General features: G+C 38.8%; 1 protein-coding gene across 2 annotated transcripts; it reads left to right on the forward strand.

The window, feature by feature from the left end:
- Positions 1-45: 45 nt before the first annotated feature.
- On the forward strand, positions 46-19,598 carry Fastkd2 (FAST kinase domains 2). Of its 2 annotated transcripts, XM_027397081.2 has the most exons (13): positions 63-175; positions 277-536; positions 931-1,743; positions 3,775-3,878; positions 4,517-4,625; positions 4,900-5,023; positions 5,261-5,400; positions 6,810-6,982; positions 8,855-9,018; positions 16,356-16,571; positions 16,819-16,903; positions 18,415-18,529; positions 19,398-19,598. In XM_027397081.2, exons 3-13 carry the CDS (start codon positions 1,015-1,017, stop codon positions 19,503-19,505), a joined length of 2,067 nt encoding a protein of 688 aa, XP_027252882.1. In that variant the 5' UTR covers positions 63-175; positions 277-536; positions 931-1,014; the 3' UTR covers positions 19,506-19,598. The 2 variants fall into 2 exon arrangements, with proteins under 2 accessions (XP_027252881.1, XP_027252882.1); XM_027397080.2 differs by lacking the exon at positions 277-536 and having other exon boundaries at positions 46-175.
- The last annotated feature ends 2,803 nt before the right edge of the window (positions 19,599-22,401 follow it).

The following is a 22,401-nucleotide window of genomic DNA, read 5'->3' on the forward strand; positions in this document are numbered from 1 at the left end:
AGAGAAAGGAAACCATTCTTTCTATGTTTTTCTCTCTTCTCATTTAGCCTTCTGAGGCCGCCGCGAGCTTATGCTTTTTGACCTATACAGCAATCCATAGAACGTCACCAGACGCGCCGTTTGGGCAGAACTGTCATGGCCGCGCCTGTGTGTAACCACGGGGTTCTGTCCTTAGGTGAGTGGATGGCGAGCATAAGCGGAATCGTGGGCGGTATCGTAGTAGTCTTTTTATCGGGTGGAGAAAAGTTTGAGAAATGTCTTCTGTCTTAACTTTAGGGTGGTGTGTTGCTGTTGGGTCGCCTAGTTGAGGAAGGACGCTGGCTCCAGTTTCCGGATCTTAATGAGGCTGGCTGATTGTGGCTTCTTAAGCACAGACAACATCGTTTATATTTTGTTATTTTGCTTTGGGCTTTTTTCGAGACAGGGTTTCTCTGTGTAGAATCCAGGCTGTCCTGGAACTCGCTGCCTCACAAGCCACCACCGCCCAACCGTTTTCATTTTTTTCTTCCTTCCCTAAGCAAAACTGTCCTGTCCAAGTACGTTTTCTTAACGGTTTAGTTTTGGCATTGCTAGATCATTTGATTGAAAGTGTCCATCAGTGATACTATTTTCAATGGAGGCTTGCAAAGAGTGTTAACAAAATTGCCCTTAGCAGAGACGAATTATCGAACACAGAAAATCGTTATTATTGTTATTATTTATCAAGAAGCTACTTTATACCACAGCTACTCAAGTGACTGACCTAGGTGCTGTACACTGATGTACACATTGGAATAAAAGTGGAAGAAACATACTGGGGATATAGTTTTACCATTTTAATATGAAGTTCTAGTGGCTCATAGGTACTATGCAAGCTCCTGCTGGATGCATTTCCCTTATTTAAGCAACAAGTTTTAACTGTTATTTCTTTTATTCACCTGTTTCCTGCAGGATAGCCCACAGCATGTGCTCTCAGGGAAGAAGTTAAGTTTTGTTGCATCTTGAGTCTTTGAAAGTTTGCCATTGGATAGCAAAATGAGTAACAAGGCGTATTCCTTGTTATGGAACACCAGACAATTGAGTACTTTAGTTCCAAGAAGCAGATTTTTGAGGATATATCCTCCAGGTTTTTGCAGACCAGAAGTTATTCCTTCAAAATGGAACCCAAGAAACTGTCTGTTAAATGGTTTTGGTGAGGGACTCCAGCCATCTGTTAGATACCTCTTTCAGGGTGTTTTGAAATCAGTAGATTGTTGTACTCAAACTAAAGGCACAGGCTGTGCAGCTGTCTTTAAACTTGACAGAGTGCTGTGTCCCAGAAGACTGTCCTCTGACTCAGAACATTTTCTTGTCTCTGATGGGGCATCTGATCACGATTTAATGAAAATAAACTCCCATCATGCTTCCAGTGAAGATGTGCTCAGCAAGAAAATGAGACCAACCCCTGTGAATCATGATAAGCTGGTCCAGGAGTGTAACTCTCTGAGTGATGTGCTTGATACATTTTCAAAAGCACCTAAGTTTCCTAGTAGTAGCTATTTTTCAGCAATGTGGACAATTGCCAAAAGGATATCTGAAGACAAGAGGCGCTTTGAAATACAACTGATGTTCAATCACTCCGCCTTTAGCCAGCTGTGTGAGCAAATGATGAGAGAATCCATGATTATGCATTATAACCACCTTCTGTTCAGTCTGAATGCTGTAATAAAGCTTGGAGTCCCTCAGAATACTCTGATGGTACAGACTCTGCTGAGGGTGATTCAGGTAAGTCAAAAGGAGACTTAAACGTGACTTTACTGTGTTTTACATATTTTGAAGGAGTCAGGGGAAGGAGATGTGTACAGCTTCCTTAAAAGAGACTATCAGTGCAATACATGTTTTTAGGTGCATTTCTGTGTTATATAGTATATGTCTAGGAGACCTTAAGTTAGATCGTTTCTTTTGCTTTGGAAATTTGTGAAAGCCTGCCCCACTTACCTTCTCTAGGGTTAAGTGGGAATGAAGAAGCTAAAATGAAGAGAGATACAAGAGGGAAAAGAAAGGTTGGGTAATTGAAGGAAAAGGGATAGGAAAGGAGGCGAACCAGCATTTTCCGTACATAATCTTAACCCTCTCGCCAGCTCTGAAGGCTAGGAAACAGACTCAGTGATATCAAGCTGCTTGGTTAGCAGCTAGTGGATTTCTTGATTCACACAGTGAACATATATTGGGTGTCAGCCATGTACAAGGTACCACAGTTTTATGCCCAGTGGAGTTTGTATTTGCCCAGTAGGCACAGTAGTCCATTGGGGGCATTATAAGCAAGGGATTGACATCCTCAAGTTTGGACTTTCAAATTTCAAACAAGGGTGTCAGTGTCTTGCTTGATGTCACTTATATGGTACCAGATGTGAAGAAGTAATTATTTACTTTTTTAAGAATGGCTTTGTCTTTGTCAGACTCCTAAACTCAATAATTAAGTATCTTAAAATACGTTAATTCCTTAGAGATAATGTATCACCTGCTCTGCTTCACTGGAATACATGAATTGAGTTTATAGGTATGTGAGTTTTAATTTTTTTTTTTTTTTGAGACAGGGTTTCTCTGTGTAGCTTTGGAGCCTATCCTGGCACTCGCTCTGTAGACCAGGCTGGCCTTGAACTCACAGAGATCCGCCTGCCTCTGCCTCCCGAGTGCAGCTGGGATTAAAGGTGTGCACCACCAACGCCCGACAAATTTTTAATTTTTTATGTAAACTGGATTCATATTTCTTCAAGAATTATTTTGTGGTTCTGTTTTGTGGGCACTGTATTCATTTCTTACATAGTCTTTTAAAATGATTGCTACGATTCACTTTTCACTGACAGTGATGCAGTTATGTCCTAGACCTTGGACAGGCATTCACAGCTGTGTGGCATCCTCACTGATAACATAGTTGGAGACAAAAAAATCTGCATGTGATTATGCCTCTGTAATGTGTGTGGGTGTCATAAAGACATTTAGCCAAAGGTGAAAGGACAGTGCATTTGAGTCAAGTAATCTGACCTTTCACAGCAGATATTATGGGGTATATACTTTATTAAGGAAACTCTCATGGGAATAAAACCATCCTCTCCCCACTTCCAAGTTTATCCACTTTAAACTGTCCACCAGTTCTGAGTCAGAGCCTTAGAAGTAATGATTAGTTGTACCACTTTAGCAAGGAGCAAAAGGCTTCCTCAAATAAGGTCCCACTCTTAGATGTGTTGAGGTTGAATTGTAGAGCGCTAGAGAAGCTGCATCATCACTGTTCTCTTTCCAGATCACCCTGCCACACCCTAATTGAGACCCAGATAGTGGTGAAAAAATGCTGTGGACCATGCCAGTAAAAAGATCCACAGGGTAGTTGCAGCATGGTGCTCAAGAAAGGCTATGTGGAAATTGTAAGAACACAGTCTTCTAGGGTTCATTTAGGGGAACAATTGACCTATATACTTTAGTAGCTCTTCTGTTATTCCACCATGGGCCCGAAACCCATGAAGGGGCAAAAATGATGTTTAATGCAAGTTATTTCACAAGCAAAGGAATATACTCAGTATCAAATGGATTTCCAATGATGCATAAAAATGTGTTGGTGTTTAAAAGCTTACGTATCACAGTTATTTGGAAAAGACACTGCATTGTCATATCCTATTTCCTGAATATGTGTATGTGGTGGATTTTGTGAATACCTGGTCTGGTACTTAGTCCTTTGAAAGTATGGGTTCAGAGATTTTGCTTAGCAAAGCTAGTATACATCTCCTCACCTTTGGTGTATTTGCAATTATATTTTAATAGGAACGCATCAATGAGTGTGATGAGAGATGTCTTTCAATTCTGTCAACTGTTTTAGATACATTGGAACCAAGCATGAATGTGAATGCGCTTCGAGCAGGGTTTCGGTAAGAGCCTCCTAGGTTTCTCCAAAAGGTTTTCTCTGTGGCCCTTATATGGGGAATTAAAAAGTCTGATGAAAATTGAATTTTTGGAAGGCACTGGTAAGGTAAGCATTGGTGGTAGTTAATACTTTATTAAACTTTAAATTCTAATTTTGAGTGATATAAAGCTGAAGATAATATTTTTAAAGGATCCCTTTATAAAAAGATGTGGGTAATATTGATATTAGTTTTTCTTAGACTCTGGTACTGATGTAACGTATGTGTGTGTGTGGGGGGGGACTGACATGTCTACTCAATTCAGAATAGTTACTTGGGCACTGTAGCGATTACATTATACTGATTTATCTTAAAAAGATATAAAATTGATACAACAGACCTGCTATCACAGATTAGAGAAGGTTGTGGGGATACCTTTAATCTGATGCAATTTGTTCATTATTAAAGACAGTGCAGTGTTGAAAGAGAAAATATTATAGAATGATTTAGATCCTTCTCTAAGTGCTTACACCCTCTTGGGCAGGTAGACCACATCTGTGGATTTCATTTTCCTGGCTTATTCCAAGTAGGGATTGAACCAAATGAGATTTTCAGATTTCTGATTTGGACTCTAGGATTATCCTATTTCTTGTGTCTAATGACAGAATCCTAGTTGATCAGCAAGTTTGGAAGATAGAACATATCTTCACATTACAAACAGTGATGAAATTTATCGGGAAAGACACACCACTTGCTCTTAAGAAGAAATTGGAGGTAAACACCTGGCTTTTCTCCAGTGGGTGAAATTTGAAGAAAAATTGTTCTTTGACTAGTCACTTCCTAAAGTTAGTTTTGAAGGAGGACATGGCTGTGCTTTGGGGCTTAGCTTTGCTGAAATGAATTAAGACATCTATCTGTGTGTGCAAACTATCTGTGAATATATATTTTCTTCTGTATTGGTCTGTCACCTTTCTTCAGCCTCATGCCTGTTTCTGCAGCATTAACTTTCCTATAGATGATAATTAAATGCAAGTTTGATTTTCTGTAGATGAAAACCTTGAAGGAGTTAGACAGATTTTCTGCCTTGAATAGCCAGCACATGTTTGAAGTACTAGCTGCCATGGATTACCGCTCTGTTGTCCTTCTGAATGAATGCAGTAAGAAGGTCATAGGTAAGGGGGCTTTTCCTATATGATCTGCCACATCTGACCTATTACTTGTTTTGAAATCTTGGTTCGTATGATGCAGAACTGATGACTGGTTAAATATACATTTTATTTTTGGCTGTATTTATTTTTGTTTTCCTTCAAAATACAGTATTATTTTTCTCTCAAAAAAGGTATTGAGTGTCTTGAATCTTATGTTCAAAACCATCTGCTAATGCTTGTGTATTTAACTCATTCTTAAAGATAATATCCATGGTTGTCCTTCTAAAGTACTGATCAGCATACTGCAGTCCTGTAAAGCCCTCCGATACCAAAATAAAGATCTCTTCAAGAGGATAGCAGACTATGTGGCTACAACTTTTGAAATTTGGAAGTTGAATCAAGTGAGTCTCAGTTGGGGATGTTCCAAAGAAATTTTGAAGAAGCTTGTTCATTCATTTGTTTTAAATGTTTCTCTCTGCTTAGAGAGGTCATGATGTCAGACTATTCCAGTACTAAATTAGCTCAGCTCCTCTCCTTATATAGGCTACAGATTGACAGAATAGTCCATCAGTGGCCAGTTTTCTATCTGAAAGAAAAGCTACATTGTCCAAAGTTCTTCTGTTTGGTTATCAAAGGGTTATATATATGGTAGGTGGGCTAACAGTTTAGCCTTGTGGGTCCTATTTTCTTGTTAGCTTTGCATGGGTCTAACTAATAATATATGATAGGCTTATGGATTTTGAACAGTGAAATGTTGCTACTTTATGATCTTGTCTGTTGTTTTCTTTGGAGTCACAGCCTTAGGAACTGTGTTTAACAATCCCGATGTGTAAATGAAGCAGTATGTGTGTGAATCTTGCTTTTGGTGAAGTAGGTGGAGGCTGAGGTAGATCAGCGGGTTCACTTGGTTAAGAGAGTAAGATGCATTTTGAATTTATTATGAAATTAAGTTCAAAGACAGTAATTCTTGTGGTAAATATCACTGATCAGGAAATTGGAAGTGAAATTTATTTTAATCATGATATTTCACTTCCATAATTTAATATAAAATACAGGCATATTTGTATTACAAAAATAGATTTTATTTATTTTATTATTTTATTTATAATGAAATGAAATAATGTGTGTACTAATTTTTAAAACAAAATTGAAAAAGACAAGGAAAGATAGGAAAAATATTTGCACCATATTAAGGTTAAGGTTCAAATAATCCAGCTGGGCATGGTGGCACAAACCTGTGATCCCACCCAGCTTCTCAAGAGGCTGAGGCTGGAAGATTGCAAACTTAAGCCAGCCTATGGGTAAAAAAAAGAAAAAATGTTTAAGTTATCCTATATATGTGAAAATCTAGGCAGTGTTTAGAAGCAGAACAGTTCAAGGTAGAGTTGGTCATCTCAAAGACTTCAGAAAAGGCACAATTTAAAGTGACTTTCAGATCTGTCCTATGAAAGGTGGGTAAGAAAGGATGCTTTTGTTGTTGGGTTTTTGAGAAAGGGTTTCTCCTTGTTCTGGAACTCACTCTGTAGACTAGGCTGGCCTCAAAGTCAGAGACCCAATTGCTGGGGTTAAAGGCGTGCGGCATCACCACCCAGCTAAGAAGGATTATAAGTGAGGTGTGGAGATCATTCTATGTCTGGGTTCTCAGCTTAGAAAGAGATTGAGTGTTATATAACATGATTAAATAACAAAAAGATAATATAATTATTCCTTTGGGGGTAGTATTTTGTTATTTGAGTTCTTTGAGGTTTAAAAACTTACATAGTAGCATGTTGAGGCTGATGAGTAACTTCCTCTCCCTTCTATTTTTAAGGTTATCTTTTTCCTCTTGGGATTTGAAAACCTTGGTTTTCGACCTTCTGCTTTGATGGACAAGCTGATGGAGAAAGTAATGGAGGATCCTGACTCTCTAAACAAAAAGAACATTGTTTCTATCCTTCACGTGTATTCTTCTCTCAATCATGCCCACAAGGACCAGAACAGAGAGTACGTACTGTTTTCCTTTGCATCGTCACGTGGTGTGCTTACAGAAATGATTACAGACCTCAGGCTTACCACATTAGTAAACTTGACTGTGTTCACAGCCACCATGTCTAGAAGTACAGCAGCATGCATTTGTAGAGTTGAATAGAGTCTTATCTTCTTGGTTCTTTGTCTTGGTTTTCATTCATTATAGGAGTTTTCATTTTGAGCTAGTCCACTTTTTCCTATTAACTGCTAAATTAATTGTCCTTTTTAACTTTGTTAAAAAGTTGAGAAGTGTCTCATCAGAATTCATTGTTGTGGTAAAGGGTTTTAACAAGAGAGGTGCTCTCCTGGCCACTCTCAAGTGGACAGTGCAGTGCTGCTGACTCCAGGCATAGCACAGCTGTCTGGAACTGCATCCTCCTCCATGTTTGAACCATCTCTGCTGAACAGACCCTTCTGTCCCCTCGCTCCTTCCTTCTCACCTTCATTCTACTGTTTCTGAATTTGGAGTATGTGCCATGTGTCCTTCTAGACAAGCTTATTCACTTAAACAGTGTCCACCAAGTTCATCTGGCTTCTTTATTAGGCTTCTTTTATTACACATAACTAAACGAGTGTGTCAAGGTAGAGAGGCTGAGCATGTGCAAACTTTATTGTCATTTTTCTGTGAAAGAGTATCACAGCTAATTATGTAGAATTTGCATTGCATTAGATATTATAAATAATTGAAAGATGATTTAGTAAATACAGGATGATATGCAAAGGTTACATTTTTTTTTTTTTTTTTTTTTTTAACTTGAGCTCACTATGTAGCCCTTGCTGGCCTTGAAGTTTTGATCCTCCTGCCTCAGCCTCCCAAATGTCAGGGTTGATAGGTGTGCCCCACCATGCCTAGTCTGTGGTACTGGGGATTGAACCTGTGTTTTCAGGCATGTTTAGCATTGTCCCAAGTGACATCTCCAGCCCCCTTTGTTACCTCTGTGGTGTTATCTCCTCTCTCATTTCTGCTTTTCAGATTAATATCTTTTCCACACTCGTTTGGTTATGTGTTTGCTACTTTGCTTGACCGTCCCCTCTTATTCCTGTTTGTTTCTGTTTAAATCGTCATTGCTTTCTTCCTCTACTAACTCTGGGTTTGGTTTGTTCTTTTTCTAGTTCTTTTAAAGATTATTTACTTTCATTTTATGTGTATGGGTATTTTGTCTGTGCATATGTGTATAATACATGTGTGACTGGTGCCTCTGGAGGCCAGGAAAAGAACTTGGATCCTGGAACTGGAGTTACAGCTGTGAGCCACCATGTGGGTGCTAAGAATGGAATTCAGGTCCTCTGCAAGAACAGCCAGTGCTTGGAGTGCTGAGCCATCTTCCAGCCTGTTTTTGGTAGGCATAGGCTTGTAATTCATTACCACAAATTTGATAGCTAAGAATTTTTAATTGTTTATGAAACTACAGTGATAGTCAAGCCTTGTGGAAACTGTAGAGTAAAAGACTTTGGTGCCAGACCATTTTGGTTCTAATACAGTCTCTGCATAGGCTGCCCATCCACTGTAATTAGTTCATGGATGAATTACTCAACTTCTGAGCCTGCTTGTTCATCTTTATTTATGAGAATAATATTGCTACACCATGGAGTTTTAATAGGAGTGAAATGATTGAAAGCCTATAAAAACAATTGTATGCAGTACTGCCACAGTAGTCATTTATTGGATATGTACACTTACCGTGGGATGTCCTACACTATATATGGATGCTTATTTACAAGTCTGATTGTTTCATCTCATTTCTTTGCATTCCTTAAAGACCTTGGTCTTATAGCATGGAGTCAGCTCTTCTGTGCCCTTGTCTTGTAAGTTAATTTGAAATCTGACTTTCCTTTGTTCCCCAAAAGGTTCCTAGAAGCAATGGCAAGTGCTCTGACTGTTTATCTTCACCACATCTCTTCCGAAAACCTATTGAGTGCTGTGTATTCATTTTGCCTGATGAATTATTTTCCCCAGAATCTCATTAACCAGCTTATCAAAAAGAACATCATCAACGAACTGCTGACTTCAGGTAGTATGTCACCTTGTCATTCAGAGTGGGATTTTTAGAGCATCATTAGTTCAGATATGCAGAGCAAATGTTGCTGAGTACAATTGATAAAGGCAGTCAAATATCTTTTGCAGTTTCAAACTGCAAAACCACCAGCCACTGTTAGTGCCATACCCACTGTGGGAGGAAGAGCTAATGTCTGCACAGTTGTTATTCTTTAGCCTGCACTGCATGCACAGTGTTTGTTCACTGTCTGCACGTACTCAAATCCCAGTGTTCTCTTTTTATTCTTAAAGTTTTTCATTTCTTTTCTATACCAACCACAGTTTAACCTCCTTCCTGTCTTCCTGTTCCCTCTCCCCACCTCCTGTCTATCCCCCCATCTACTTCTCCTCCTTTCAGAAAGGGGCAGGCCTCTCAGAGGAGTCAACAAAGCATGTCATATCACATTAAGGCAGGACCAAGCTCCTCCCCTGCATTAAGGTTCGGCGAGGCATCTACATGGGGAATAGGTTCCAAAAAGCCAGCTCATGCACCAGGGACTACTGATCTCACTGCTAGGGGCCCCACAATCATTCCGAGCTACACAACTGTCATCCACATTCAGAGGGCCTAAGTCGGTCCCATGCCAGCTCCCTAACTGTCTGTCCAGAGTCTGAACTCACACAAGCTCAGGTCAGCTGTGTCTGTGGGTTTTGCCGTCATGAATCCCTCCTTCATCTCATCAACTGAACTCCCAGAGCTCAGCCCAGTGCTTGGCTGTGGATCTCTTTATCTGCTTCCATCGTGTACTGGATGGAGGCTCTGTGATGACAATTAGGTTGTCACCAATCTGATTACAGGAGAAGGCTAGGTCTGGTACCCTCTCCGCTGTTTCTAGGAGTCTTAGCTGGGGTCATCCATATGGATTCCCAGGAGTTTTGCCTGGCACCAGGTTTCTCCCCAACACCAAAATGGCCCCCTCTATCAGGATATCTCTTTCATTATCTCCCCCTCCTTCTAGCCCCCAACTTGAACACCCTGATCCTTCATGTTACCGTCCCCTCACCTGCCTCCAGTTTACCCATGAGTTCTCATCTGTTTCTCCTTCCCAGGGAAATCCATGAGTCCCTCTTAGGGTTTTCTTTGTTACCTAGCTTCTCTGGAGCTGTGGATTGCAGTCTGGTTATTGTTTGCTTTACATTTAATATCCACTTATGAGTGAGTTAATTCCGTGTTTGTCTTTCTGGGTCTGGGTTACCTTTGCCTACAAATTTCATGGTGGTATTGTTGTTTGTTTACCATTGAATAATACTCCATTGTGTAAATGTACCACATTTTCTTTATCTATTTTTTGGTTGAGGAGTATGTAGGTTGTTTCCAGGTTCTGGCTATTAACAGATCTGTTTAAATCTGTACCCCATTTTTAAAATTGGATTATTTGGTATTTTGATGTCTAGTTTCTTGAGTTCTTTATATATCTGTTACATGGAGGGTTGGTGAATATCTTTTCCCATTCTGTACACTGACATTTTGTCTTCTTGACTGTGTCCTTTGCCTTACAGAAGCTTTTCAGTTTCAGGAGGTCCCAATTATTAACTGTTGATCTCGGTGTCTCTGCTACTGGTGTTATATTTAGGAAGTTGTCTTCTGTGCCAATACATTCAAGGCTACTTCCTACTTTCTCTTCTATCAGGTTCAGTATAACTGGATTTATATTGAGGTCTTTGATCCCCTTGGACTTGAGTTTTGTGCAGGGTGACAGATAAGGATCTCTTTGCATTCTTCTATATGCCACCATCCATTTATGCTGGCACCATTTGTTGAAGATGCTGTCTATATTCCATTGTATAATTTTGGCTTCTTTGTCAAAAATCAGCTGTTCATAAATATGTGGATTTATGCCAAGGTCTTCGATTTGATTCCATTGATCCACCTGTCTATTTTTGTGCCAATACCATGCTGTTTTTATCATTATAGCTCTATAATAGAGCTTTAAGTCAGGGATGGTGATGCCTCCAGAAGTTCCTTTATTGTACATGGTTGTTTTTGGCTGTCCTGGGTTTTTTGTTTTTCCATATGAAGCTGAGTATTGTCCTTTCCAGGTCTGTGAAGAATTGTGTTGGAATTTTGGTGAGTGTTGCACTGAATCTGTAAATTGCTTTTGGTAAGATTGCCAATTTTTATTATGTTAATCCTACCAATCCATGGGTATGGGAGATCTCTACATTTTCTGATAAATTCTTCAGTTTCTTTTTTCAAAGACTTAAAGTTCTTGTCATAAGGTCTTTCACTTGTTTGGCAAGAGTTACCCCAAGATATTTTATATTATTTGTGGCTATTGTAAAAGGTATTGTTTCTCTGATCTCTTTCTCAGTCCATTTATCATTTGTGTATAGGAGGGCTACTGATTTCTTTTTGAGATAATCTTGTATCCTGCCACATTACTGAAGGTGTTTATCAGCTGTAGGAATTCCCTGGTAGAATTTTTGGTGCCATTTATATATACTATTATATCATCTGTAAATAGCAAAAGTTTCACTTCTTCCTTTCCAAATTGTATCCCCTTGATATCTTTTGTTGCCTTGTTGCTGTAGCTAGAGCTTCAAGTACTATATTGAATAGAAATGGAGAGAGTGGACAGCCTTGTTTTATTCCTAATTTTAGTGGTATTGCTTTGAGTTTCTCCCTATTTAATTTGATGTTGGCTTGACTTTGACAAATTTTTGTTATGTTGAACCATCTCTGGTATGAGGCCTACTTGATCATGGAGGATGATTTTTCTGATGTATTCTTGGATTTGGTTTGCCAGTATTTTATTGAGTATTTTTTCATCAATGTTCATAAGGGAGATTGGTCTGTAATTCTTTGTTTCTTTGTTTCATGTTTGTGTAGTTTGGGTATCAGGGTAACTGTGGCCTCATAAAAAGAGTTTGGCAATGTTCCTTCTGTTTCTATTGTTTGGAACAATTTGAGGAGTATTAGTATTAGCTCTTCTTTGAACTTCTGGTATAATTCTGCACTGAAACCATCTGGCCCTGGGCTTTTTTTGGTTGGAAGACTTAATGACTTAAGGGGTTATAGATCTGTTTACATTGCTTATCTGGTCTTGATTAATTTTGGTATGTGGCACCTATCAAGGAAATTGTCCTTTCTTTTAGATTTTCCAACTTGGTGGAGTATGAGTTTTTGAAATATGACCTAATGATTCTCTGGATTTCCTCAGTGTCTATTGTTACATCCCCCTTTTCATTTCTAATACCCCTTTTTGTTAATTTGGATATTCTCTCTCTGCGATTTGGTTAGTTTGGATAAGGCTTTACCTGTCCTGTTTTTTTTTTTTTTTTCCAAAGAACCAACTCTTTGTTTCATTGATTCTTTGTATTATTCTCTTTGTTACTAATTTATTGATTTCAGGCCAGAGTCTGATTATTTCCTGCCTTCTACTCCTTCTTGTTGAGTTTGCTTCTTTTTGTTCTAGAGCTCCTAGGTGTGCTGTTAAGTCACTAGTGTGAGATCTCTCCAAATTCTTTATGTAGGCACTTAGTGCCATGAATTTTCCTCTTAGCACTACTTTTAAAGTGGCCCATAAGTTTGGGTATGTTGTAGATTCATTTTCATTGAATTCCAGAAGTTTTTAATTTCTTTCTTTATTTCTTCCTTGACCCAATGATGATTCAGTTGAAAGTTGTTCAGTTTCCATGAGTTTTAGACTTTCTGTAGTTTGTATTGTTGATACAAGAGGTATTCCAAATTTTTTTTTTTGTATCTGTTAGAATTTGCTTTATGACTGAGTATGTGGTCAATTTTAGAGATGGTTTCATGAGGTGCTGAGAAGATACATTCTTTTGTGTTTCAGTGAAATGTTCTATAGATGTCTGTTAAGTCCATCTGAATCATAACATCTGCTAGTTTCCTTGTTTCTCTTTTAAGTTTCTGTCTGGCAGACCTGTCCATTCGTGAGAGTGAGGTGTTGAAGTCTCCCAATATTAGTATGTGGGGTTTGATGTGTGCTTTAAGCTTTAGTAGTATTTCTTTTACAAATGTGGGTACCGTTGTATTTGGGACATAGATGTTCAGAATTGAGAGTTCTTCATGATAGATTTTTTTCTTACATGAATATGAAATGTCCTTCTTCATCTCTTTTGATTTATTTAGTTTGAAGTCTGTTTTGATAGACATTAACATAGCTATACCGGCTTGCTGCTAAGGTCCATTTGATTGGAAAATTTTTTCCCAACGCTTTTTTACTCTTAGGTAATGTCTGTCTCTGAAGTTAAGATGTGTTTTTTGCATGCAGCAGAAAGATGGATCCTGTTTTTTTATCAATTCTGTTAGCTGGTGTCTTTTTATTGGCAAATTGAGTTTGTACATGACCAATGATTATTAATTCCTGTTATTTTCTGGTTTTGGTTTCGGTAGTGGTGGTGGTGTGTGTGTTTCCCTTCTTTGGGTTTTACTGGTGTGAGATTATCTGTTGCCTATGTTTTTGTGAATGTAGCTAGCTTCCTTGGATTGGAGTTTTCCTTCTATTACTTTCTGTATGGCCGGATTTGTGGATAGGTGTTGTTTAAGTCTGGCTTTGTCATGAAATATCTTGTTTTCTCTGTCTATGGTGATTGAAGGTTTTGCTGGGTATCATAGTTTGGGCTGGCATCCGTGGTCCCTCAGTGTCTGCAAAATGTTTGTCCAGGACGTTTCTGGCTTTTAGATTCTCATTAGAGTCTCCTTTGAGAAGTCAGATAAAATAATTATTATAAGTCTGCCTTGTATGTTACTTGGCCTTTTTCCTTTGCATCTCTTAGTATGTTTTTTCTTTATTCTGTATGGTTAGTGCTTTGATTATTATGTGGGATTATTATTATTATTATTATTATTATTATTATTATTATTATTGGTTCAGCTTATTTGGTGTTCTGTAAGCCTCTTGTACCTTTATAGGTATGTCCTTTTTTAGGTTGGGAAAGTTTTCTTCTGTGGTTTTGCTGAATATGTTTCCTGTCCTTTGAGCTGGGATTCTCCCCCTTCTGTCCCTATTATTCTTAGGTTTGGTCTTTTCATGGTGTCCCAGACTTCCTGAATGTTTTGTGTTAGGAATTTATTCAATTGAACATTTTCTTTGACTAATGAATCTATTTCCTCTATCGTATCTTCAACACCTGAGATTCTCTTTTCCAGCTCTTGTATTCTGATGGTGATGTTTGCATCTTTAGTTCTTGTTCACTTTCCTAGATTTTCCATTTCCATAATTCTCCTGGTTTGTGTTTTTTTTTATTGTTTCTATTTCAATTTTCAAGTCTTGAACCATTTCCTTCACTTGTTTGTTCTTTTCTTTCTTTAAGGGATTTATTGATTTCTTCCAAGCTTTTGTTTGCCCTTTCCTCGATCTTTTTAAAGGAATTTTTATTTCCTCTTTAAGGGCCTCTAATTATCTTCATAAAGTTACTTTTAAGGTTGTTTTCTTGTGTTTCAACTGCATTGGAATATTCAGGTCTCGTAGGATCCCTGGGTTCTGGTGGTGCCATGTTGCACTTTTGGTTGTTGAATGTATTCTTACATTGGTATTTACTCATCTGTTCTTCTAACTGGTGTGGGTCATGCTTGTGTCTATGTAGTCTGTTCTTCCATCTGGTGGGGGTTGTGCCTACGCCTGTTGTTCCAACTGGTGTGGTTTGCACCTGTGCCTATGTAGTCTGCTGGGGAGGGCTGGCCACAGGAAGGATGTTTAGGTGTTTGGGGTCGGGTGGTGGAATGGGTCTTGGAAGGACAGAGTCCAGTGGGTGGCAGGGTGGTGGTGCAGTCTGGAGGCAGGTCTCTTACCTGCTTACAGGCAGTGTTCTTGATTGGGGGTGTTTGCATTCTTTTTCTTAAGTATACCATTAAATATACCAATCTAAGTCATCAAGAAAAGTCATTCCTGGTCTGTAATGAGATGCCTATTACATCTAGTGACCAATAGGAACCAAATTACTGAATTCATTTATTCTTGAAACCAAATAAATAAATCAGTTTTTTGTTTTTTGGGTTTTTTTTTTTTTTCTTTTGGTCAGTCTATGTAGCCCCAGGGTGGCCTGGAAATCACAGAAATTGACCTGCCTCTGCCTCTCTAGGGTGGAATTCCTAAATGCTAGGATTAAAGGTGTGTGGTACCATGCCCTACAGTTACTGACTTTAAATGAAGAAAAACAATATTTGGGTAGGTGTACAAAATTTAATAATGTGTCTTAAAATAAAGTAGCTATAATTAATTTTATAAACAATGCTATAAAATCCTGAAATTGAATTGTGAAAAGTCAACCACATATACTGTTTTTTTTTAAAAAAAGTTTATTGTTGGAGAATAGACGTGGAGGCCTGGATTCTAGTCCCAGCTTCTTAGACAGTTTCTCTCTTATAAAGTGAGTTTAGACCAAGTCATTTCTAAAGATAGCTAAGTTTGGAACATTGGCAAATACTGATCTAGACATTGAGAACCAAGGAATCAGGGAGAGAGTTCTTGGAACAAAGAAAAGACATCAAACCCTTCCCTCAGGCTCAGAGAGCTGCACAGAAGAGGGGCCAGGAAGACTCCAGTGAAAGCAGTGTCTTCCAGACATAATGGGACTGCTGCACACATGGGCTCTCAAAGACTGCAATAGCACACACAGACTGGTTCATGCCAGACCGGTCCCAGCACTGAGAGGGAGAAGAGGACATGAGTCCCCATCTCTAACCAAGAAACTGTCTACAATTGACACCACTTGCAAAGTAAAAGTTAGTTTTCTCCAATGGAGTCTCAGTGGGTTACCTTACTTAAGGTCAGGCCTCATGCCCAACAGTAGATGGCCATACAGAATGAACTCAATGGCATTTTTATGTTTTGTCTTTTATTACTTTTTCTGGACTCTTTTTTTTTTTAATCTTACTAGTGTTTATATATTATGGTTTCCAATTTTATGTTTATGTGTTTTTTTTTCTTTTTTAAAGTTCTGGTTTGTGTAGGTTTTTGTTGTTGTTGTTGTTTGCTTGCTTGTTTATTTTCTAAAGAGAGAGAGAGAAAAAAAGAAAGGGTATGGTGTTGGTTGGATGGGGTGGACCTGGGAGGAGTTGAAAGAGAGGAAACCATGAGCAGACTATATTGTAAGAAAAAATGTTTTTCAATAAACAAAATAGAACAAAGTGGAGATAGGAAGGGAGGATAAGTGAAGGCAATGGGGGGTGAATATGGTCAAAGTTCTTTATGTATGTACATATAAATATAAACCATTATTTTGTATAGTGAATTAATTTGCACTAAGTAAAAAAAAAAGATTTTAAGAGGCAATTGGAAATATAGATACATTAGTATTTTAAAATATGGCAGTAATGTTTTAATAGTGTGTTTGCTTTTGTATTTTCAGGTGACACAGAGAAGAATATTCCTAAGCTTCATGTTTTGAATACTTGTCTGAAACTTGATGAAAGCGCCTATTACAAAGCTGTACACATACCATTGCCACAGCTGCCTCTGCCCCTGCCATACCCCAGTGACAGGGTCGCAGAGGTGCTCAGCCATCTCCTAAAAGGGGAAGGGTGCTTCTCAAGAAATGTGCAGTTGCCACACAATTATCACATTGGTATGGGCTTCCCTTTAGTTTGTCTTATTTTCAAAATTGACTTTCTGTTTGTTCTGACAAAGGATTAGGAAGTTCTACATTTAAAATCCCTAGATTAGTATCTGCCACATTATAAGTTCTTAGTTTTATATTTTTAACTATTGTTACTGTCCTCTCTGGTACTGTTGGTATTAGACTTCTGATACATAGAAATCACTTTGAGCAGTGTTTGAGAAATTAATATCAATATTTTTTAAATTTCTTTCAGATTTTGAAATCAGAATGGATAATAACAGGACCCAAGTATTTTCATTTTCTGATGTAGATGCAACTTCTGGCACAAACATGCAGAGGTAGTTTATATATACTCAGTTGCTGGGCATTGTGATTTAAAAGTTTAATATTTAATAGTAGTATCAAAAGACCTTATGAATGTATGTAGCTTGCAGTATACCAGGGCCTTCACAAATGTGTAGCTAACTACAACAGACTGGAGTTGGAGTGCCTGCTGAACATTCTTTAAAAATTAGTACATAAAAATACTTTATATACTAGTATATAAAGATTCTTTAAAATTTAGTATATAAAGATAATAGTTCATTAAGACAGTGTTAACATAACTTAAACTATCAGTACAGTATAAATTTAAGATAATACAGTGACCATACACTTGAGGCATCTGCAGAAATGAACTACCCAACGCTTTCACCCTTCCCCTGCGTTCTTTCTTTATAGCTTTATACTTAATATTATTTGTGGATTGGAACACATTGAACCTAATCCAAGTTGTCCTTGATTCATATTATATACAGTATGCTTCTGGGAGAAACATAATGTCATATCATGAAAGAATATCCTGCCTGTTCAGTAAAGGCATAAGATCATAGATTGATTCCACACACTTCTCTGTTACGTCAGCCTTTGTGGGAGGGTTCTGCCAGGCTTGCACGGTACACAGAAATGAGCCAGATGTGTTCTCTTGCCCTAGGGAATTTATGGCCTGATACTTTCCTGGACAGGCACATACATACAGTGGACAGGAACAGGAACAACCTGAAGGATTCTCACCCTTACCTGCTATCTTCATCCATTCACACCATCCTGTCTCCGTCTATTCACACAGTATTATTCTCATCCATTCACACGGTGTTCTCTGTCTTTTCCCTTTCTGTATTCTTCTGGCTTGTTCCTTGGTCATCTTTTAAGTATTATGCTACTCAGAAAGCCTTCTCTCAGCCCTTTTAAATCTTGTTCCCTCCTTTTAATATCCTGGGAGGTACAAAAGCTGAGTGGTCTCTGTAAGTATAAAATTTCTCTTCTGGAAGCTGTTGACCAGGGGAAGACAGAGGGCGTAGAAGTATCTTTTGTTCTTTTCTTTGTTCTCCCAGTGACCTTCCAGAAAGCAGGGTGTGATAAGATTCAAAGCAAAGCTTTCCACTTTGCTTATAGAATCCCCACTGGAGGATCCTCTCTCTGTCTTAGGGTTCCTGGAGTTTGGAAGATAGTGTAGCATTTGCTGTTACCTTCACCAGTAGCTTTACTGAATAATTGTATTCGAGTCAGAGCTTAGCACTGCCCCAGAAACCCTTACAATGGGTTTTCCTCCCTAGAAAGTAAAGACATTCATAAAGAAGGCCGGTGCATAATTATGTAAAATGTTATGTCAGGTTTGGGTTTACAAAGAAGTTGTGCACTGTGTTGTCTGCAGACACTAAGTAACAGAAGAAAAGGACAGAGTAGAGAGTGGTAAGAATAAGGTCCATGGAGAGTTCAGCATGAGCTGCCAAGAGCAGGATGTTGCAAAATTCCAGGTGCTCATCCATCACTCTTTGTGCTTAGCTTTTTTTTTTTTTTTTCTTTTCAGAGTAGCAGTGCTGTGTGTTCCTAAGTCTGCTTATTGTTTGGATTCAAACCACCCCAGAGGATTGTTGGCTATGAAAATTCGACATTTGAATACAATGGGTTTCCATGTGATCTTGGTAAGAAAAAAAAAATGTGAATGGACTGTTTCCAGTGTTCATGCTGTGCATTCTCCCAGCTGCCAGATGCTGTGGTTAAGGTGGCCACTAGGCTCCAGGGGAGCAGTTAGCATGATGGGAATTCATATTTAGCTGTGGTTCTGTCAGAGGGAACATTCTAGTATGTGATTTGCCTTCTACTCAGCTGGGTATTGTTATCTAGTAGGGAGTTATAGATGGTTCCTTGTCAGCCTTAATCTCTTTTTAATGAAGAAGAGGATAAATAATGCCTTTACTATTACCTACAATTTTCAGATTATCTTGAATGGGAAATGATGTTAAAGCGTTTGTTTTCTGGACCAATGTGAGACTGTCATAGTGTGTACTTGTCTCCTGGAGAACTGGAGGAACATCCTTCTTGTAGGCGTCCCTTTGGCCCTCAGCACCATGGCTTTTTTTGAACAGCCTTTCACGCTTCCCTATCAATATACAGGGCCTTATGATGATCTTGGCCTTATCTACCTGCTACTCATGTGGTTCCACACTCAGTGTGAAGTGTATATGCTCAAATCCCCCATTATTGTATTTTAATATCCAAATGGGGGCTGGGTTTGACTTACTAAGCTTTGAGATGGACCTTTTTGCTAATGTACTGTTTAAAAGTTTGGAAATAATTTTGCTCTGTTTAGAGAGACTTTGAGGTTTTATACTTTTCAGTTTTGTTAATTTTCCTCAGTCCAGACTTACTAGGTTTAGAATGTGAACATTTGCATGGGGGCATTTAAGTTTTGAAAGCTCGTTTGCTACTACTTTGATGTGCTTAGATCTCTAAAGTAGCTTTTCTTTTTTATGTTTATCATTTTCTCACAAACTTTTCTTTTTGGGGAAGATCAATAACTGGGAGCTGAGGAAACTAAGGATGGAGGATGCCGTGGCGTTTGTGAAGATGAAGATCTACTCAGATGGCGCTTTTCCAACCACTGACACAACTGTGTAAAGCACGGGTTAAAGCAAACATGAACCTCTTGGCACTGGAGCACACACATTTGTGAAAATGACTTTAATAAAGGATGTAATTCGGTTGTCAGTGGCTCAGTATCAATGTTACTTCCAGTCAGGTTAGAGGTGCCCTTAAGAGTGAAGATGTGTTGACACTGGTGTTTTAGAATACACTGAAAACATTTCTGAAGAGTCCTTCGCTCCTCTGACTGCACAGATGTGGGTAGATCCGGGAGCTGTCTCTTTACCTTTTTTCATTAGCACTGATGGGTTAAAAGCTGGTTCCTTAGTTGTATGTGATAGGTCACATCTAAGTTGGTGTGGCGAACTCTTTGTTTGAAATATGAGTATTTATACTTTTACTGTCAGATGTTGTAAGACTCAGGATTTATACTTCAGATCTTTCGAACAGTGGCTAGATAGCATTTAGACTGGGTTCTCAAGTAGTAGATCGAGTAAGAATTAGTGAGGTAGCATGTTAAACGTGGGTGAGGGGTTTGGGGATGGTTCCATGATTATGGTTTTTGATGTGCAAAATTTGAAGAACTGAGTCTGGCTCCCTATTACCCTTGTAAAAAGCCAGATGAAGTTATGAGGACCAGTAACCTTTGTGTGGGGGGATGGGTTGGAGACAGGCAGACTCTAGGGGCTTACTGGCCAACTACCGTATCTGATGGCATGGTGAAGTACTGTGCAAGACATCCTGCCCTTCACCATGTTTTCCACACGTACCTGCACAGGCAGTCACGCCTACACACGTGGTCATATCCACACATGTACAAAGCAGATAAGGGTGGTTTGCATATATGTAGTGAGCACTGCAAGTGGAGGCATGTCCTTGGCTGCAACAGGAGAAACATGCGTAACAGTCCATGTTTGTTAAAACAGATGGGCTGTCAGTTAACATAATGTTTGCCATTTTGAGATTATTTTCTTTGTCCTTGCCTCTTCCACCATTGTATGAGATTTTTTAAAATTAAGTATATAGCTAAATTGAATTAGGCATCACTATTATTTTTTAAATTCTGTCTTATTTCATTTGGGTTTGAATATTTTGTTCATTATATATGTTTATCCACTACCCTGGGATACCGGGGTGAATGAATATGGTTGCTCATGTGAGTATGGCTTGGGTTCCATTCACACGGGGGTATTATTTACCCCTAAGCACCCAAGATGACCAATTGCTGGACATCTTCCTATTTGTTCAGCATGGCTAAGTATTTGTATTCTATCTTCATTATCTTAAAAACCCTTTGAAGTGTAGCTGCTCATAGGATTCTCTGTGGGCTTTTCTGTCCTCTAGCATGTGAAGAAGTTATTTGTCAGGTCTGTGGATAGCAGGATAGGCTAGGCTTTGAATGTGAGCTGACACACACTTACAAGAATTGTTGAGGATTCCCCCAGCTGGCCAATTAACAAACCACAGTGGCATGACAACAGCTGTCAGATTTTATCAGTGTGCCCAGATGCATGGTGAAATGTCAAAGCTGAAGGGAAGTTTAGAGATCTGTAAGTGGACTGCCCTGCCCCACCCCCATACTATGGATGGAAGTTAAGGTGCTAGGAATTTCACTTTCCTGAGTCTTGGTCATGCCATTGATTTCCACACCCTCTCATCAACTGCTCTGCAGTTTGTGTCCCTGGAGGTCTGGCTTTTCTTATTCCATATTGGCTATTGTCTAGCTTTGGGTATTTAGCTGAGTGATGTCACCTTTATAAGCTTCAGAGTGAGATGGAAATACTGTTATTAAGGAAACCAAGGGTCATTCCTTAAATGTTAAGTGTCCATCAGGTTTTTCTAGTAGCTAATGATAACGCATATTCCAAGGATTGGACAAGTTCATTGATACTGAACTCACTGTTTGGAGAAGTAATTTTCCTGAGTTCGGCTCACTGACGTGCACATGCAGGGCATTTGTTCCTCGTTCACTAGTGTTCTTCATCGTCAGTGCAGAATCAGGCCGAGCATCATGGAATCATTTCAGGTGGCTCGTGAAGACACGCACATTCACATAACTGAGCTGTTTCCGCCTCTGCCATCAGCAGGGTTTTATTTTTCTTTAAGAATTACAGTGCTGCTGCTGAAGATGTAATGAAGCAAAATTTGCATAGACTGCTGGCAGAATACAAACTAGTGTAACCTTTCTGGAATTTACTTCTTTTATATGTAAAGAAAAGTCTGTGTTTATGTAAGGCGTAGTTTGCTACTTGCCACATGCAGACACACTTAGGAAACCATCACCATGATCTTATAAATGACCATCACACCTGTAAGGTTGCCCTCTGTCTGTTCCCCATCTCTTGGAAACCACACAGAGCAATCGTTCTCAGCCTTCTTAATGCTGCAATCCTTTAGTACAGTTCCTCATTTTGTGGTGACCCCAACCATAAAACTATTTCGTTGCTACTTCATAACTGAAATTTTGCTACTGTTATGAATTATAATGTAAATATCTGATACGTGATCCCTTAGGGGATGATAGTGTTTCCACTGGTCTAGTTGCAGATATTTGAAGTGTCTGTTCTCAGATTTGTAGAAAAAATATTTTTTGCTATAGAATAACGAATCAGTCAAGCCCAAAGTATGAGGGAAGTTATTAAATACTACTTCTGTGAAATTCCAAGTAATTTTATATACAGAGCTGTTAGGGAGAGGCTTGGTCTCACTTTCTACGTATAGCTGTTACGTGTCATGCTGTGGCTGAAATACCTGCATGTAATTCTTAGACCCTTTGATAAATTCTTCAGCTTCCTGGTAGTAACCATTGACAAGAAACTGTAAAAATTAACTCCTGAGACAAAGTATAACTGTTTTTAATACCATTCAAAACTGAAAATCATGTAGCATAACAGCTCTTCTCTTTCCCCTACCATCAGTACAGTGTTGTTAT

Source organism: Cricetulus griseus, chromosome 2 (assembly GCF_003668045.3).
Source record: "Cricetulus griseus strain 17A/GY chromosome 2, alternate assembly CriGri-PICRH-1.0, whole genome shotgun sequence".
Lineage (NCBI taxonomy): Eukaryota > Metazoa > Chordata > Mammalia > Rodentia > Cricetidae > Cricetulus > Cricetulus griseus.

Coding starts and splice junctions, on each gene's coding strand:
- Fastkd2 (XM_027397080.2), top strand. CDS start 1,015: ATGAGTAACAAGGCGTATTCCTTGTTATGGAACACCAGACAATTGAGT. Junction 9,019..16,355: donor CAACGAACTGCTGACTTCAG/GTAGTATGTCAC, acceptor TTGTATTTTCAG/GTGACACAGAGAAGAATATT. Junction 18,530..19,397: donor TGGGTTTCCATGTGATCTTG/GTAAGAAAAAAA, acceptor TTTTTGGGGAAG/ATCAATAACTGGGAGCTGAG.